General features: G+C 43.0%; 1 protein-coding gene across 5 annotated transcripts in view; it reads right to left on the bottom strand.

Moving 5' to 3' along the window:
* The window catches only part of Dclk2 (doublecortin like kinase 2), a 122,190-nt gene that overhangs the window by 16,291 nt on the left and 87,111 nt on the right, over positions 1-18,788 (bottom strand). For all 5 annotated transcript variants that reach the window (XR_005287369.2, XR_005287370.2, XM_038347312.2 and 2 more), the window contains exons 6-10: positions 13,771-13,843; positions 12,924-13,032; positions 11,136-11,193; positions 4,004-4,123; positions 3,675-3,821 (exon numbers count right to left, since the gene is read on the bottom strand). Coding sequence is in view for 3 of the 5 variants with exons in the window: in XM_038347312.2 (XP_038203240.1) it covers positions 3,675-3,821; positions 4,004-4,123; positions 11,136-11,193; positions 12,924-13,032; positions 13,771-13,843 (507 nt within the window). In the remaining 2 variants the exon portion in view is untranslated. The remainder of the gene's footprint in view (positions 1-3,674; positions 3,822-4,003; positions 4,124-11,135; positions 11,194-12,923; positions 13,033-13,770; positions 13,844-18,788) is intronic.

Raw genomic sequence — 18,788 nt, 5'->3', positions numbered from 1 at the left:
CCACACTGGCCAAACAGAAAAAGAACTGCTACCTGCATTTTCCAGACAAGGAAACTGAGGCAGGTGGAACTCAACTTAAGCTACCAAGCAGGCTTTGCAGCCAGGATCCTCATCGTCACACGAAACCACCATGCAATGGGTTCTGTATGTAAGCATTGCCAAAACCCAGGCAGAGTTTGAATGAATTTAAACAACTGTGAAACCCCAGCCCTGCCATGCTCAGTGGCCCAGCTCACACTGAGAGCTGCTCTGTCAAATGGCTGGCAGAGTGCAAAGCTAAAAAAATGTGAGAAATGCAGGTCCCGCATCCAAAGTGAATCCCTTATGCTCTCTAAATAAAATGCCAGCGCAATGATTTAGAAGGACATCAACAATGAGAAACCACACCTCTTCTCTCCCGTTCCCAGAACTCCTGGAAACCCTGAATTTATCACTAGTCTCCCACAGTTAACTATGGCAGGGCACCCCTGGGCTGTAACTCATAGCACTAACAGCCACCTCCATGCTCCCTGACACACGACTCATACATCTGCCTTGGCAGGGCTCTAAGTTACGACAGTGCTGCCAGAGAACGGGATGCAAATCAGGTGTCAGATGCCCTGCTGCTTAAGAACTGAATTAGTTCTCAGAGAGGAAGAGAGCAAGAGACACGCGGGCATTTACCTTTAGTGCCTCAATGACACCTTCTCCTCGGGCCAATGCCAACCTGCTGGCTAAGTCTAAGATACACGTGATTCGGTCTTCCATGCTGACATGCATGCTGCTCAGACATGTGTATGTTACCATTTCTGGAATCTGACCCCACAGCCTGGCTACATCAACCATTAGCTCTAACCACCACCGTCCCCTGTGGGCACCACCAGGCCCCTAATGTACATTTAGGAGGAAAAAACACATTTAGAGCAGAAGAAAGACTCTAATCAGATTTCCTGATTATCTCTGAGACAGAGGTTAGATACATCAGTGTTACACATTATCCACACACTGAATACCTTGAGGCAGTATTCGAATTTTGAGAATGAGTGGCTTTGGCATAGCTCTGTGAAAGAGTGCTTTCTAGCATAAGCCAGGCCTAGGGTTAAATCCTTAGCACCCTGGACACACAGAAATGTCTGGGACCAATGATGGAGGTACTCACACCTACAGTCCTGGCCTCTCAGGAAGCCAAGACAGGGTGATCTCAATGCCAGAATTCAGAGGTCAGGATCAGCCTTGAAAACATTGCACATCACAATCTCTTAAACACTAACGCTCAGAAGCAATGTGTCAGATCCTCGAGTGTAACCTACTGAGGATCTAGGGGATAGGCCCCAACACCAACAACAAAATTCAGTTATGTTTTACACATACTTTAAAAACACAGCTGGAAGATAATAAATTCATGCAGTATTTTGTTTTTTTTTTTAAGATTTATTTATTTATTATGTATACAATATTCTGTCTGTGTGTATGCCGGCAGGCCGGAAGAGGGCACCAGACCTCATTACAGATGGCTGTGAGCCACCATGTGGTTGCTGGGAATTGAACTCAGGACCTTTGGAAGAGCAGGCAATGCTCTTAACCTCTGGGCCATCTCTCCAGCCCCGTATTTTACATTATTTTGTGTATGAAATGACATCTCATGGTATGGAATTTTCTGCATGGTGACATGTTTGCACACAGAAAGTCTCTTTTGTTTTTGAGACAGAATCTCACTTGGCAGTCCAGGCTGGCCTCAAACTCACTATATTACAGATATGTGCCACCATGCCTAACTTTCAAAGTACATTTTTTTAATGCTTACTAATTTCACATCAGGGTTTTGTGGGTGCTAAACCTATGTAAATACCTCAAGGCAGAAGCCAGTAAGAAAAGAATTCTGCCTTTTTTTGTGATATCAGGGAGGGGTCCATATAGCATTGTTCTTAGTTTTCCTTGTAAAGGGAAAATTGTCCTGAAAATGGATGAGGAAAATGTCCCTAAATTCCTTGCAGCTGGAGTGTATGTCAGTGACAGTAATCCTGATTTCCAGGTGCACTGCAAGGCTACAGAAGAAATGTGGTGGTGTTATGTCAAACTAAAGAGGACTTGGGACAGCTTCTGCCGCAGTTCAGCCATGGGAAATCCTGTGAAGATCAGAGTCATCTCCCACAGGAAAGCTAGCTGGCAGACTGTGCTGGCATTTCCTGCTGCTACCAGAGCACTTCTACTGTTAGCTACATCGTGCCTGGGTCCTTTGCTAACCAGATCCAGGCAGCCTGGAGGAGTCATGATCCGGAGCTGATCGCTGGCCTCTCTTACAATCGTATGCCCATCTGCCTGCCGTGCTTTGTGTAACAGATGCCCACGCTATGGAGATGCTGCTGCCTCACACCACAGAGGAGACCACTCTGTGGGACTACTGTGGTGCTAGGTGACAGTACGGGAAGTTACCATGTCCCAAGAGCATCTGGGCAAGGGCATGCCTGACCGAAGTCCTGAAGAGCTTGAAAGGGAAGGAAGGCAGCGGTCGAGAGGTTGTGACCGAGGAGGAGCGCCGAGACAAATGGGCTGTGCCAACTCCTGACCTCACTGGGGTTCAGCCCGAGGTGGCAGACTGGTCTGCAGGTCAATAGGCACCCTCTGCACCTGTCTAGAAGTCCCCGCAGAGGACTGGGGTGCCAGCCAACCACAGAGGACTGTTTGCAGCTCCTGCTGCCTAGCTACTGAGTGGGGAGGAACAACCACTGAGCAGTCATAGCTGTTCTGTTGCAGAAACGTAAACAAAACGGAAACATGACTGATGGGAAATTAACCGTTTCCTGAAAAGAGGGCAAGGGAGGGAAGAGGGCTACTTAGTCTTCCAGATGAACAAGAGATGAATGGATGGCATTACCAAATGAGAAATTGACAGTCTGGGTTAGCAAAAATAAATATTTTTAAATTTTAAAAGGAAAAAAAGAAGTCCTTGGGGTGATTGCAACATATCCCTTTTAACCATCATTTGTGTGGTGCCTGAGGTTAGTCATAATATAGTTTTTTTTTTTTTTTTTTTTTTTTTTTTTTTTTTTTTTTTTTTTTTTTTTTTTTTTTTTTTTTCGAGACAGGGTTTCTCTGTAGCTTTGAAGTCTATCCTGGAACTAGCTCTTGTAGACCAGGCTGGTCTCGAACTCACAGAGATCCGCCTGCCTCTGCCTCCCGAGTGCTGGGATTAAAGGCGTGCGCCACCACCGCCCAGCTAATAATTTTTATTCAACTTCTGGCTAGCTGAGTAACTGAGAGTCACCACCAGGTATTACTCCATACATCTAGTGCACCTGCTTGGCACTGTTCAAGATGTTAGGGAGAGAAGGATTATGACCTCCAGTCTACAGGACTTACAAATCCAAAAACTTTTCTCTTTACACATTAATTATGTCATATATTCCATTATCATAACATGAATCAAAAATAAATGAAAATGTATTTTCTAATGTCTGGAAAAAAATGCACACATTCAAAAAACCCATTAGGATTTTATGGGTGCATTCAAAACACCCCAGTCAGTTTGAACTTGCTGATTTTTATTGTTTCCCTCCAGTGCACTGTTCATTACTGTGATATTGGTTTACACTCTAATGTCATTTTTCATGTGTGATGGTTTTCATAGCATGGAGATCATTTTAAAAGGGCAGAAGCCTGAGTTGAAAAAGAAACAGCAGAGATTCTGAACTCACCAGAAGGTTCTCAGGCTTGATGTCTCTGTGTACGATACTGAGGCCATGCAGGTACCTGAGGGCATTCGCCAGGTTGTACACCATGGCACTGCCATCTCTCTCTGTGTACTTGGTTGAAGAAGTAATTGCATCAAAGAGATCTCCACCCTGTAGGACAGAAAAGGAGGTGTAGAGAAATGCCAACAGTTCAGTCCAATGAGATAAGAAGGGGTCACATCAGTTTAGAGTAGGTGAAGGAAGGGCCATGAAACAGATGTGTCTGGATAACAGGTAAGAGGCTGTAGGATACTTTGACTAGTTCAAGCCCTGAGATTTGATGCCAATCTTACTTTGACGAGTTCCATCACTAGAAAGAGCTCAGTTGGCGTTTCCATCTCTTCGACCAACATGATGATGTTGGGGTGCTTCACCCTGCGCAGTATTGACACTTCATTCTCAATCAGATGCTCCTGTCAGACAAAGGACATAGAGACAGACATCAGAAACAACAGAACCTTCAGCTTTGCCCCAGAGCCTGAAGGACACTAGACCACAGTCTTCATTTCTGACACCAACAGTAACATGTCTCTTGACACAGGACAACCAAACCTGCTAACTTAGTTTCCCCAGGGATAGGACAGGCCACTAAAGGGTATCTCTTTGCCAAGACCCTCAAGAAACTGCCATCTGAATGTGCCCAGAAGGGCTCATTGTTACCGAATTGACACATACAGTGTATGACTCCATTCTAAGCAATGACACTAAACACAGAGTCCACACGGCACTGTGCCTTCTCAAAGTCAGCAAGACCAGAACCACTTTCTAATTTCAGTATTCCATGCAAAAATAATGACTAGGCATATTAGAAAATTTGGCACAAAAGCTCTAAGGTTAAAATGTTTCCCTGTGATCCATATAAATTTTAATTTTATGCTAAAATTCATGAAAAATAAGCTTTCTTCTCCTATGAGCGGGTATGAAGTCATTCACCAGATGGGTGTTCCTTACACTTCGTATTTCAGAAATCTGGAAGGCGCCGGGCCACACAGCTCATTTTAACTGTAACCGGCTCTGCCGTGAAAACACTACCTCAGTGTTGCTCATGCTGAGTGATGTCGACGAGAACTGCTCTGTAGTAAAATGCTCACTTACAGAATTAAGAAATTATCCACAAGTTACACAGTGACCATTCTGTTCTACATGCTGCATGTGTGGATCCCTCACAAACTTCAGTGACAAATCCATTTGAATTTAGAAAACGCTCAATAAAATTTGCAGACTGCTCTCTTCAACATTCTAAATGCTGAAATGAGACTTCTATATAGAAGATAGATTATCATTTATCATCTAAATGCATGCATATGCACATCTACAAAGGGGAGTATATGTGTGTGTGTTCCGGCGTGTGTATTGCTAGATTTGCCCTTTACCATGACTCTCAAAGCCAGATCTGGTGTTCTGACTTGGCACTTTATACCTAGTTTCAGACACCATGTCTGGTTTTCCTATATCTTTGGTGCATACATGTGTTTATGTTTTTACTCTAATTCAAATACCTCCTGACAATAGCTGGAGGAATAAATTATAAGAAATGAACAAATGCCATGCAGAGAACAAAATCTACTGCAAACTCCTGCGCATGCTGGGTTGATATTCTTGAGCACTGAATGTACTATGCCTATCCAAGAAGTCACGGGCGGGATATGCGTCGGCAAAGGACAGCAAATGCCAAATCGAAAAATCAACCAGAAAATGACTCGCTAGTTGTCAGGCACGAAGCAAAGCTCTTGTGTAACATCCTGACATTTATCTTTATTTCAGTCCTTGGAGTTGGGGATGTAAAGCCTGGTATTCATGTCCACATCTCTTGTACTGGGCATCACCACTTTTAAAAGGGAACCCCTGAGTGAAATTTTAAAGCTGGAACTTTTCAAAGTGAAAATAACAGCTATAAAAATAAAGAAATTATTTTGTTGAAAAGATAGGAACAAACAGTAGCACCATATCTTCAATGGAGATGAAGAGCCACACCAACTTTATATGAGGAGAAAAACTCTGTACTCTTTTCATGGAAGAGGACTGGGAAGGCTTTTGGAGTGGTGTAGAACTCAACACTCCAAATCTCCTTGGAAAAGTACTAAGTCTCAAATCCTAACAAGCCATGGCTGGGCGGTTGGGGAGAGCTTACTATTAACAGCAAGAACACTGGGACCCCCAACCCCGGAGAGCAGCCACAGAGGTCACACAATGAAGATACGGAAGACCCTCCACACCTTTTCTGTACCCTCAAGTGAAGGTTTCAGATGGAAAAGTGATGGTGGGAATTTGACTCACTCTACACCAAGCAAAGACAGGAGCAGTAATCACCACTAAAGTAAAATAGGCTTATTTTAAAACTAAATAAATCTTGGCTTCCATCCCCAACCCTGCCATTTCCTCCTGCCCATTTCCTCCATTGTTAGGATGGTCTATAAACTCATGTTCAGGGGCGGTTTAGGACGCCAATTTTTAAATGTAAAGCAGTCCATGTCAGGAAGCTCTTTGTATGAAGAGTCAAAATACACTATCACATGCTGAGACCCCTTCCCCAAATGACTATTATTTTCAACAAAAGGCACTCAGACAGTCCACTGTGGAACCTCTCTCGGCCGTGTTAGAAGGCTACTGGCAGTGCTAAGTTCAAACACTGAGCGAGTATTGGGACATCCTCCATATAAGTTATCCTTATATAAGCCATATGAACTTATTGCCCGTTCTTGACAACAGTCCTTTCTAAGCACAGAGTAAATATTGCTCTTGGGATGTAGAAGTTGTTCCTCTGTTTCTCCATGGCTTTCTGTTCCTGTCTATAAAGAAACAATCCTTTTAAACCTACCATGGAAAGCTAAACAAAGTACTAATATAAAGCTATGCGATTTTCTCTCCCCAGTGCCTGTGCAATCCACAGCAGATTTGACTCTGTTCTCCATAATATGATTTTTTCAAATCCTCTCTGCTTAGAACACAAGTACCATGTGAACCAGGCTGACAATACTCATTTGCCTGTGAGGAGCCTCCCCCTGCCCTTGAGCTAAGTGACACTCTCCTGGGCTGCCACCACCCTCCCCCACACACTTCCAACAACCATAGCTCTCCTGCTACGGTCTTCTGTTTGTGGGCTGGTCTGGAGTACCCAAACTTAAACATCCTAGAGGTGTGCACCTCACTTTCCAGCAAACAGCATAGTTAGAAACGCACCCCAAACATCACCCACCAGTGGCTTCACAGCTCACAGCTAGACTGATGAGGATAATATACCAAGGATAATACCAGGAAGGACAGTGTGTTCAAATCACTGTGTGTGGTTTCTGGCATATGAATTTGTAGTGGAATTAAAACAGTAGCCACTCAAATGCATCAAGTCCTAAACCTCAGGTTTTATAAATATTACCATATTTAGAAAAGACATTCAAAAATGTAAAGACAGCCCTGGATTAAACAGACTAACCCAGATGAGTCACAGCAGCCTTCTAAGAAAGAGGAAGGAGAATTCACACAGATGTAGGAGCAGCAGTAAAAGCCCAAGACTGTCAGTCACCACAACGTGTTCAGAGGCCAGAAGCACATTCTCCCCAGGAGCCTCAGAGAAAGTGCAGATTCCTGATTTCTAGCAGCCAGAACCATGAGAGGATAATTCCTGTTGATGTACTCCAACAGCTCAAAACTAGCATAATATACTTTTGGGTTTATGTCCTATCTGGGTTCATAATATGCAAATAATGAATGCAAAGCATCTATAAGGTAAGGAGAGAACAATTCAGGGCTTCTTTACTGTGGAGATTCAGTCAATGCTCATTTAGGATGAGGGGATCTTAAGACAGAAGAGGATGAATCCTAACACGATACCAAAGCCTTCTAAGTCTGTCAATCGTGTCACAAGGCAGGGCTTCAAAGATCTGCTTACAGGAACCCAGTGCACTCTGAGCCTCTGGGCCTTCGTTCAGTCCCTTCTGACCACCGGGCAGGTTTTCCTTTCATCTTGGCCTGCTGAAATCGTGCCACAATTCCAAGACCAGCGCAAATGTTTCTTCTGTATATCAATACGATGGGTATGTATGTGTGGATGCAGAAGGTGTGTACAGGCCACAGCACTCACGTGGGAGTCAGAGGACAACTTCAGGCATCATCACCTTCACCTCGTTTGAGAAAAGGTCTCTGCTCTGTGTGCCAGGCTAGCTGGCCATGAACTTCCAGAGAGTCTCTTGTCTCTGCTCCCATCTCCCTTTAGGAACACTGGGACTGCAGATGCATGAGCTACATGACCTGCCCTTTCACGGCTTCTGGGCATTGAACTTAGGACCTCAGGCTGCATGGGAGACTATTGGGAGCAGTGAGACCCCAGATCCTGAATTTCTTGTAATCCCCTGGTCTGAGTGCCTACAGCTGCTCTGAGCACAAGACCTTCAGGAGTTCCTGATGGCAGGAGAGTGGTTTCTGGTGGGTTTGGCTGGGGCGTGGCTATCTCTATATAATCTGCCCCTGAACACAATAAAGGGGGCATTCTTGGGGAATTCAAGGATGGCCCATGTCGTTGTCTCTCTGTCTGTCTGTGTGAGTATTTGTGTTTTTTAACCTCCTGCCCCTTGCCCGAATCTCGCAAACTGGGTGCCAGCACGCCGAACACAGACATAGGGGCACGGTGCGCGGAAATTGGAGGTCTCCACCGAGATATCAGCAGGAGACACTTGAACCCACTGAGCCCTCTCTCCATTCTCCTCAGATGCATCTCACTCCATGGCATCCTCACTGGATATCAATTCCTCTTCTGTAAGCGTTCCTGGAGCTCACATCATACTCAGAAGAATTGTTATTAGTCTTGCAGTGAGGTACCTACTCCCAGCCTTGTGACTTACACAGAGGACACACACCAACATTCAAGTGAGTGAATAATTTAATCTAATGATGTTCATGTATATTAGAAGGAGAAGCAGAAGACAAGAAATAATGAGGTATTTCCCCAATTGAGACACAGAGATGCATGGCAGATTGGCCAAAGTACAGGCTGCCCCCAAATTCAAGTCAGGACTTTGCCTCTGTTGATCTGCAGAAAACTATTTAACCCAAATCTCTGCTTCCTCCTCTGCCCAGCTGGTGTAAGTGTTTTGAGTCACGACTATGAAAAGTCCCTATATTCCCAAACTGGTGATTATTTTCAACACACAAGTTTTCTGCCTAAAACTCACAAAGCAGAGGAGACCAATGTTCCCCATAATAGTGGCTAGATGATCCCCTAAAATTTTTTAAACAAATTATGCTAATTTTATTAAAAACATAATTTCACAGTGGAAAAAAAATCAACTTATGTGCAGCATAAAATTTTTTAATTATAATTTTATACAGTGTTGATATGGAATTTATTGGTCAAATATGCAAAATGTAAAAATTCAGAGAAGCATAAAATCGTGAGCTGCAAAAATAGAACCACATTCAGTAATGAGATGTGGCCTATTCCCATGTGTCTAGGCAGTCGCTGTATCAGATTAAATTCTTGCATGCAATTATCTTTAACAATGAAAATAGCTGCTTACATCTTAACCATATCCTTAATATTTTTAAAGAAAATGTAATAGTCTTATAGAACAGGGGCTATATCATGACACACTGTGCTTAATTGCCTCAAAAATGGAAAGACGAACAGCTACATATAATTACATATGATGATTAATAAAGCCATTAGAACTGTAAACAAAGAGGACCAGCAAGAGATGGCTCAGTGGGTAAAAGTGCTTGCTGCCCAACGCAAGACCTGAGTTTGGTTCCTGGGACCCAAATAATGGAAGAAGACTGACTTAAGCAAGTTGTCCTTGGAATATGTACACATACACACACATACATGTAAATAAACACACTTTACAAAACACATACATATAACACAACATATACACATACACATAAAGAAAATGAACATTAAAGTGTTTAAAGAATACGCAAAAGCACGTAAAATCAGACAGAAGTAAACATGCAGAAAAGGGCCATCTTCCACCTTTATTTTGTTGAAAATTACAAGTGAAGGTAATAATGAAAAATTTGTCTCCTAGGTAGAAGATTTTTCTAAAACTTCCTTAACCCTATTTTAAATTTTCAGTTGATATTACATAGCTTCATAAATGCCCACTAAATCTAGGAGTTTTGTTTTTTTGTTTTTGCTTTGTTTTTAGCAATTTCACAATGTAAAGTCAGTACTACAACATCACCCTACAATTATAAATTCCAAAGTCTTCTGGCATGCTAACAATGTTGACAGTAACACATGTCCGTTCTTTCTACACACACTGGTGCTTTGTACGTGTTTTCCATTCCCCGACCCCACCAACCACTGCCTTGTGTCGTACACACTATCAGTCAACATATTCAGAGGAAGAACAAATGGAGGCACAGACAACTTAAACATTTGTCCAGGTCACACTGCAAGAAGTAAAGGCAGGACTGACTTTATACACTCTGGCCCTAGACTAACTTTCCAACAGGATTACAATTCAAAAGCATAATTCTAAGAAACACTAAGAAATATGACAAACAGGAAAAAAATAACTTAAAACTGTAAGAGTCCATAATACCTAAAATATTCTACCGTGTAGTAACATAGAAAACATTATTGAGGTACTTTTTTTTTTAAGCACTAAGTCTTCAAAATCTATTGTGTACTTGAGCCCACAGCTTATTTCAGACTTGTATCAGCAGCTCCACCTGCTGTTAGACTACAGCTCCACAGGCTTTTCCTGTAGCTACCACAGAGGGACCACCACAGGCTGGCAGCGTCTGCCTAGTTACTGTTATCAGTCAATCCTTCCTACCGCAGTCAGAGCAGGATAGAGAGAAATGGGCTATTGTGCCTGAAGGATTCACTTCATGCATCTATGTAGCAAATGCCCTGAGAACACAAGAGGAACAAGGCCAGATCCTTCCTGGCCTTGATAAGGAAACCAAGGCTTTCCTCTGGCAAATAGCCTGGGTGGGTTTTCCAGCAGATGCCTCATAAGACTAGAGGTGTTCAAGCTTGGGGCTCCTCCGGCCTAATACCATCCCATGAATATAGCATCCGACTGGGCCCTGGGCAGCACCTGGGAGCCAGAACAAGCAGGCTGCCTGCCTTGTGTGAGTAATGAAGCCTTTTGTCTCTGGTATGGGAACCTTATTTTCTGCCAGCTTCCTGAAGCTGGAAGGCCAACTCTTAGCATGAAAGTAGGTAACATTTAATGGCCCTCAGTTCTAGCCTTTTAAATGTTGCTGGATTTGAGATGAGGAATCTCCCAGAAAAGAGCATTTTATGTTTTTTATAGTTTTAGAGTTAAGTTGCTGGGAAACAGCAGGGTGAACACTATTACTTCCCTTGCTGTTACTGACTGGCCATCTCCCTCCACAAAGGCCTCAGGTCCTCACGTAAACACCTCCCTCTCCGTGAACCCACACATTCTTTCTATGTAGCAGTTGCACATACTGTACCTTTCCACAGCACTTGGCCTTGTCTATAATCTTTAAAGCAAACTCTTTTCCAGTAGACCTAGGAATGACCAGAGTAAGGATCATTAGCACTGTAAATCAGAATAAACCTTCCTTCCCAACTCCCTCTCCAGCACCGACACTTCTGACCCTTAGACACACAGTATGGAGAGGGGTCAGAGAAGGAAGGAAGTCCCAAAAAAGAAAAGAAAAAAAAAACAAAGCCAGGATAATTAAATCTTCTTTTACATTATTAACTCATACTGAAGTATCAATCTCAAGACAGGTCTCTAAGAAGAATAAATAAAAGTAGATCAGATTAACGGGAGAAAATACTCAACAACCTGACTCTATAGTTGAAAACTGCAAAGTCTTTGCACTTTTACTCAACACCTTCAGCAAGATCTGGTGCTAATTATTTCCACCCTACAGAGACCCCACCTGGCACTAAAGAAATCATTTACTGGACACAAAAATCTTAAATCTTAATCCAATACTATTTGTTACTCGATATTAGCACACTTGAATTTAAGTAGGCCAAAAAATTACTCAAATATAAACAGTTTAACAGAGGCCATCACAGTATTCTTAGAAAGTATTCAGAAGACATGTGCTCTCTCATCTGCAGATCTTTATTCCAAAGTCCACAGGGATGAGGCCCAGCCTGGAAAAGAAGTAAAAAAAATTCCTCCCCTCATGTTATAAACCACATTTCTAACAGGTCCTTAGAAGTACATTTAAATGCCTCATTGTTTTCTTGGGGAGCAATCTGTACGCCAGAGCTCTGTAAAGGGCTTGAAGAATAGGGGTTTTCTTACATAGCAATATATAAAGGAAAGTAACTGTCACTGAGCATCTGACAGGATGGACTAACTGCAATTATCAGGACCTTCTAGAAAACCTGCCTAACTATAAAACTCAGCCATTCGAGGCGGGCAGATAGTGTTCTATAGACACAAGGTCTTTAATGTGCATCCACCATGACTTTCACTGTTTTAGAAGGCCAAGAACAAGCAGAATGGGTTCCTTCTGATCTCTCAGTCGTGGCTTGTTCATCCAGAGCTATGGGTCTACTTCAGCACTGCTGTGGAGGTCCGATGAGGTAACACAGTGTGCACAGAGCAGAGCCCGATGTGGGCCTTACAGAAGGTTTCCTTCTTCCAGTGGCTCATTCTCCTCCTCACTTTTCTCTAGGCGGTGGATGAGTTCTCAATGTCCTTTAGACCACACACACACAAAACAATTTTATGTATCTAACTGCAAATAAACGGCTTGGGGCCTACCAAAAGACGAGTCCCAGGACAGAGTCTTTTAGGACAGGGAAAAGAGACATTTCCCAGAAAGGCCTTTCATTCATGTGTTAGTTTGAATGTTACTCCCTATAAACTCATAGGGAGTAACACCATTAGGAGGTGTGGCTTTGTTGGAGTGGGTAGGGACTTGTTGGAGGAAGTGTGTCACTGCGGTGGGGGGGGGAGGGGGGAGCTTTGAGGATTCTTATGCTCAGGACACTGCCCGGTGAGTCAGTTGTCTTCCTGTTGCCTCTGAGTCAAGACTTGGACTCTTGGCTCCAGCACCACATACCTGCTGCATGCTCTCCACCTTGATGATAAAGGACTGAACCTCTGAAACTGTGAGGCCCCCTCACTTAAATGCTTCCCTTATAAGAGTTTCTGTGGTCATGGTGTCTCTTCACAGCAATAGAAACTCTAACTAAAACAATTCAGTAATTTAAGAATAAACCCCAGAGGGAAAACTGTATCTGTGGGGGACCAAATCACAGCCACTCACCTGTCCATACACTCTTTAACTACTGCAAAATTGCCATCGCCAATGACCTTCCCGATTCTGTATTTCTCCAGAAGCGTGAAGGACTCAGAGCACCTGTTCCCATTCACACCTGCAACCAAAAATAAAAAGTCGGAAGGAAATTTCTTTCATATCAATTCCTACTTACTTTGGAAATAATGTAATGCAATGCAATTATTTATAGGTCTATAACCAAACCAAAGAAAATTCCTCAGCATATTTCCTAAATAGAATGCCTGAATCACCAGTTTCCTTTTGACCTTGTTGGTTACAATCAATAAGCAGCCTAACAAACCCTGAAATGCCAGTTAGGGAAGTCTAACCCAACCTCTTCACAACTCCTCTCTTGGGCAAGAGAAGGCTGGATTCTACCTGAGGAGTACTCTTGAGAGTCTTTGGTTCTAGCGAAGAAAGTTCTATCAAAGTAAGACACTATGTTGAGGCTAATTCCTGGCTCAAAGCCTTCTCAAAAAAAGTGTGCTAGGCTGTGAGTTAATATCAGACCACTTCCAGGCAAAGCAGAATATATTTGTGTTCATCTAACTGAGAAAATGGAAAAATACCTAGGAATTGTGAGCACATAACCAGTAGGAGCACAAGACAGTAAGCCCAGGTCTCAGATCTGAGACAGGGATAATGTGGTTTACAGCAAAGAGACACTACACACCCTCAGGTGACTCCACTCTCAACATCTAAAACTAACTGGGCTATCAGGTGAAAACATCATGTCCCCATTTAGGAAGAATGTGGCACAGGTGGGATTACAATGGCCGCCAAGTTCAGGAAGATGACTTCCTTTAAAAAGGTAATGATCAGATTTGAGAAGCACCTTCAGGGCTCATGCAGCGCTCAAGTTCAGGTCCACCGTTCACATTGGAAGATGATCTGCCCTGAGCAGAAATCTGCCAGAAGAAGAAAACAACATGAGGATACATTTACAAAGCATTAGCTCCCTCGTTCTTATGTGATAAGATGGTATTTATACAATGTCAAATGACTGATACCAGAAATGATACAGAATTTCCTTTTTCCCTTTATACACCATAACACATTAATAAATTTATTTCACAGATAGTCTCAATTCACATTTAACATCACAAAAATTCGTACTGTACTACTTTTTAAAATTAACTGTGCTACTTTTGACTTCAACAAAATAAAGCATGCTTTATGACATCACAGCTAAACAGACACCAAAATTAGTGCAAATGTAAGTCTCAGCACCACAGAGAATTCTAATAGTTAAATTAAATCTCCAGCCAGCTCTTAGTCCAATTATTTTACTTCTAAACAATAAAACATAATTGGTGAACAATCAGATTCTCAGGATTTAACCTTTTTATTTGTCTTGTCCTATTTTATTTATTATTTTGGCACTGAAATTGAAAGTGGCTCCAGAATTGGTAGCACTGTACAAGAAAATATCTAAAAGTTGAGATATTTAAAAGCAAATTCAAAGAGGAGGCTAAGAGGAGGCTTAGAAACAAACACAAACGCCAGGCACACCTTTAATCCCAGCACTCAGGAGGCAGAGGCAGGTGGATCTCTATGAGCTCAAGGCCAGGCTGTTCTACAAGAGCTCCAAAGCTACAGAGAAACCCTGTCTTGAAAAACCAAAATAAATAAATAAAAAACAAACAACAAAACAAAACATATTTTGTTCCCTGCAGCTACCTCCGGGGTCAGATCACCCCCCAGGTTCACCTGGCCTCTTGCACTTTTCACGTCTCCTATTCCACAAGCTGTTAGAGAATTTAAGGGACCCAAGAACTCCAATGGGTCTTTTTTTTCCAACAAAGTAAGCCCAGACCTTCAGCCTGGCATCTAGGCCATGGGCTGTCTCCCCCTCCTAGCCAGTATAAGCCTAACTCAAATAATTTCCTTTATTTATTCATTACTTAAACTTCCCAAGTCTAACTTTCTGCTCTCAAAAGGCAAAGCAGCAGTGCCCAGTTTGAACTTTAGAGAACTGACATTAGCTCACCCCCCACTGAGCAAAGTCACTGATGTAGCACATAATTCAACCACAGTTAGGAGTGCTTTCCCTCCAAATGCCTAACACAGAGCTAAAATGATTGTAAGTAAATGATTTTTTAAGTTGTTAAATCATTCATTCTAAGCTGATTCCCCCTCCAAAACAATCCTTCCTAAACTGAAAATTGCCAGAGAAATAAAAGATCCAACTTAAGCTACTATCAGCCCGGCTCTATTTGTTTGTGACAAGTCTCTTGCTGTACATGTAGCCCATGTTCACAATGAACTCATGACCCTTGTGTAAACCTCCTGAGTGCTGAGATTACAAATATGCACTGCCATTCCCAACACGCTAACTCTTCGTAGAATAAAGGATGAAATTTTTCTGCAGTTAAATCTCAAAGATAAATAAAAGAAGCCCTGCTGATTAAGGACTCTGAACAAACAGACTAGAAGCTGGGTCACCAAAATCTAAGAAGCAACAGGGACAGGGATCTGTGACTATACTTCTAAATCTCATTGCCCAGAAAGAGGCTGCGTCAGGAATGGACCCTGTCAGCTGTCTCCAGAGCTCAGAACTCAGGGCACTGGTCCCCACACTACTTCTGGGATGTTAGGACCAGCTGTGGTCCTGGAGGCCTTCTTCCTACTTGTTCAGCTTTCCTGCAAGCAGTAACATTCTGCTAAGTCCCTTTCTTTCTGAATGTCCTGATTGAGACCAGGACTCCTAAAGCCCACATTTACCTCCACAGGTACTTGCCAGCACTGCGGTGTTTACCCACGGAGTTCCTGTGGACCTTTGTAACTTCCTTACTGTTTATTTTGAGAAAGCCCCTCTCCTCTCCTCCTCTCCTCTCCCAGTTCCTTGCAAACCTGCTTTGTACTGTGAGTCTGGGGTAACAAAAAGCATGGAAAGAAAACAGGAAATAGAACAGGTGGTGGAAGCCAGTTCTCTGACAAACAAAAAGTGCCAAATGGGAAAGCAGTGAGTGTGAAAGGCAGAGGCTCCCTGTGAAGGGAGAGCGCACAGAGCCAGCTAGGTTCATGTACATCCAACAGAAGCTTCCACGAATCACCCTTAGTTGTAGCTTTTTTAGCAAATGACAGCAACCATTTTTCAACTCTCATATTGACATTTTTTTAAATGCTAAAGCTTTTCAAAATCCCTGTATTGAGTTAATAGGAGTGACAAGGCTTTCATTAAAAAAAAAAAAAAAGCCTTAAAAATAATACTAAAGAGGATAGTTTTACTGTGGCACTGATGAAGAGCCCAAGACATAATAAAATATTTAAACTTTTCCTTTCTTTCTTCACTGTTCAGTCGGATCTACAGCGACACACTGTGCTATGCCAAAGGATGCAGATGAAGAGACGACCATTGGTAATCCTGACCATGACTCAAAATCCTATGAGGAGACACACGACACAGTTAAAAACACTCCTTGAAGCCTGCCATGTCAGGGGCTAAAAGCCTGAAGTCAATGTGGAAGGGCTAGGAGAGGGAGTCACTTTGTGCAAGATCTCCCTAAAATATACCTTTTAATCACTCAGTTTAGGATTAAATTCACCATAAAGCCTGGCTCTCCAGGACCATAAAAGTTGGTTTTTCATTATGCTCCACAGAAGGGCTGCTGTTGAATAGGAACATTTATGGTTAAATAGAAGGCATAATATTCCCTGTGGTCTGGAGATAACAAAGAGTAGTGAAAACACAGGAAGCCGCAATGACTATAAAAATTCTATTTCTTTTGCAAATATATTTTTTTTGCATTTCCCTGTCCTTACTAAAACAATTACCCACATACTCACTGCATTTGAGATATGTAGCTGGTTAATGTTGATAAACAGAATCCACTGTCTATGTAAATAAGACACAAGACAGTGGCTAGCCTTACAGCTGTGTGGAATACGCTGACTTGAACCCACCCATCTCTGAGCACACCTCCATAGACTGCAGTCAGTCAAAATCAGCTAGAACTCTGTCCTATCCATGAGCGAGCCCTTCAAGGAAGATTTAGGCTTACTGCTTTTGAGTAAGAGACTGGCGGTATCTTAAGGTCTTTTGTTAAAAATGTCCAATGCCTTCACTGTGAACGTCATAATCTTATGATCCAGGGTGTTGTGGTTGTCACCGCAGCAACCTCTAAGTCTCACTTCACCCAGTTACTTCCAATGTACTAACATGAGGTGTCCTGTGTTCCTGAGCTAGGGAGCACCGAACACGAATACATTCGAATAAAGTTCTAACTTGTACACACTGGTTTGCATGGTAAACCCTCATCTACCCTAATGGGTTGCAGCTCAGGAGGCCCAAACTCACCAAACTAACCGAGTAACTACCATGTACAAACAGCATCTGGTATTCAATGCCATGATTTATTTTGTTAGGGCACCAAAGTCTTCAAAACTACTTAATCTGCCTCTTTGTTTCTGTTTCTGTCTAACAAAATCAATTATGTTCAAAGATGAAGTCACCACACAGTGTTTCTGGGGAAATGAAAAGCACCTCAGAGTGGCCACTTCCCTAGTTCTGAAAATTATTAACTTAGTTTTAAATACACCAGAAAAGCCAAAGCTCCAGGGAGAAGCGGAGATGTCTAAGGTCAGCAGCTACTGTGGATTTACATTTCACGGCTTTGGAAAGAGGGTCCCAAGTTCAGGAGGTCAGAGAGTTACGTTTTAGCTCTGCCAATCAGGCATACTTTCATCACACCTCACAAATCTGGGAAGCCTTTCCCCACCAGCAGACCCAGGAGACACCATCAGATAAAACATCAGCACACCAGACAGTTTATAATCGCGAGATGTTGATATTCCGCGTGGACTTTGTTCTTCCTCCTTTCAACCAGCAAGAACACTCACCACAGAGAGCTCCCAGGCTTAGACCTCTGCATCAAAACTCAGGCATTTTAAAAACTGTGTGTGCCCCGACTCTGAAGCCTGAGGTTACAACTACCTTAAAAGTCTTCAGTTTGGACAGATGATGAATTAAAGTCCAGGGAAGTGCTTTCCTCTCTGTCTGGCAGTCGATGACACATTTAGTACTCTTTATTGCCTATCTGTGCCCCTGCCCCAAATGCTGTGATTTAAGGAGAGTATGTAATAATCCTGCAGGAGAAAGCTGCCAGCTACATCCAAGGGATTCTAAAGTGCCCTGCCAAAGAAAAGAAATCACAGGCTGAGGTCAAGGACAAAGCCAGAAAGGTAGGATTAAGAGAGGAGGGGGTTCCAAGACCTGAAGAAAAAAGATTGGCAGGGAATGGATGGCTCAGACCACAGGTACAAAGGCTGGGAAAGAGAACAGAGCAGCAGAACTGACAAGGACAGAGACGGTGGTGACCTTCAAACAGGCACATGGCTAGCAGAAAGATGGAAATGGGGGATTGCCGCTATGGCAGCTAGACCCCAAAAATGACCAGGACCTTCCTCCCATGCTGAACTGGCTGACCTGTGTGACTTCTAAGACACTGTGGGAATATAAGGTCTGGCTCCCAAAGTTAAGTTGAAGAAACAAGAGCTGTATGGCATCCTTTTTCTGTCACTTGGTTCCAGGAAAAGTTAGCAGGCACTGCTTGAGGAAATAAAGCTAACCCATGGAGAAGTCCCGGGGGGAGGAACCAGGGCCTTCTGGACCTCCAGGGGGTGTGGGTCTGAGCCCAGAGGTCAGGTTCTTGCGCCTCTACCATGAATTACACAGAGACACAGTCAATGACAGGAGAGGAGACAGTTCATTAAGGGGGAGACACAGAGGAGCCTGGAGATGTGCCATAGCTTCTCTGTGGCTTGGCACTCCGTGGGCAAAAGAAGAAAGGGGTTGGGGTGAGGTCTGAGGTGACCTTTTATGGGTTGTTAGAGTAGTGTGTCTGCTCTCTT

Source organism: Arvicola amphibius, chromosome 11, assembly GCF_903992535.2.
Source record: "Arvicola amphibius chromosome 11, mArvAmp1.2, whole genome shotgun sequence".
Taxonomy (NCBI): Eukaryota; Metazoa; Chordata; class Mammalia; order Rodentia; family Cricetidae; genus Arvicola; species Arvicola amphibius.
Note: the sequence above shows the minus strand (reverse complement) of the source record. Positions and strands in the feature narration are given on the sequence as shown.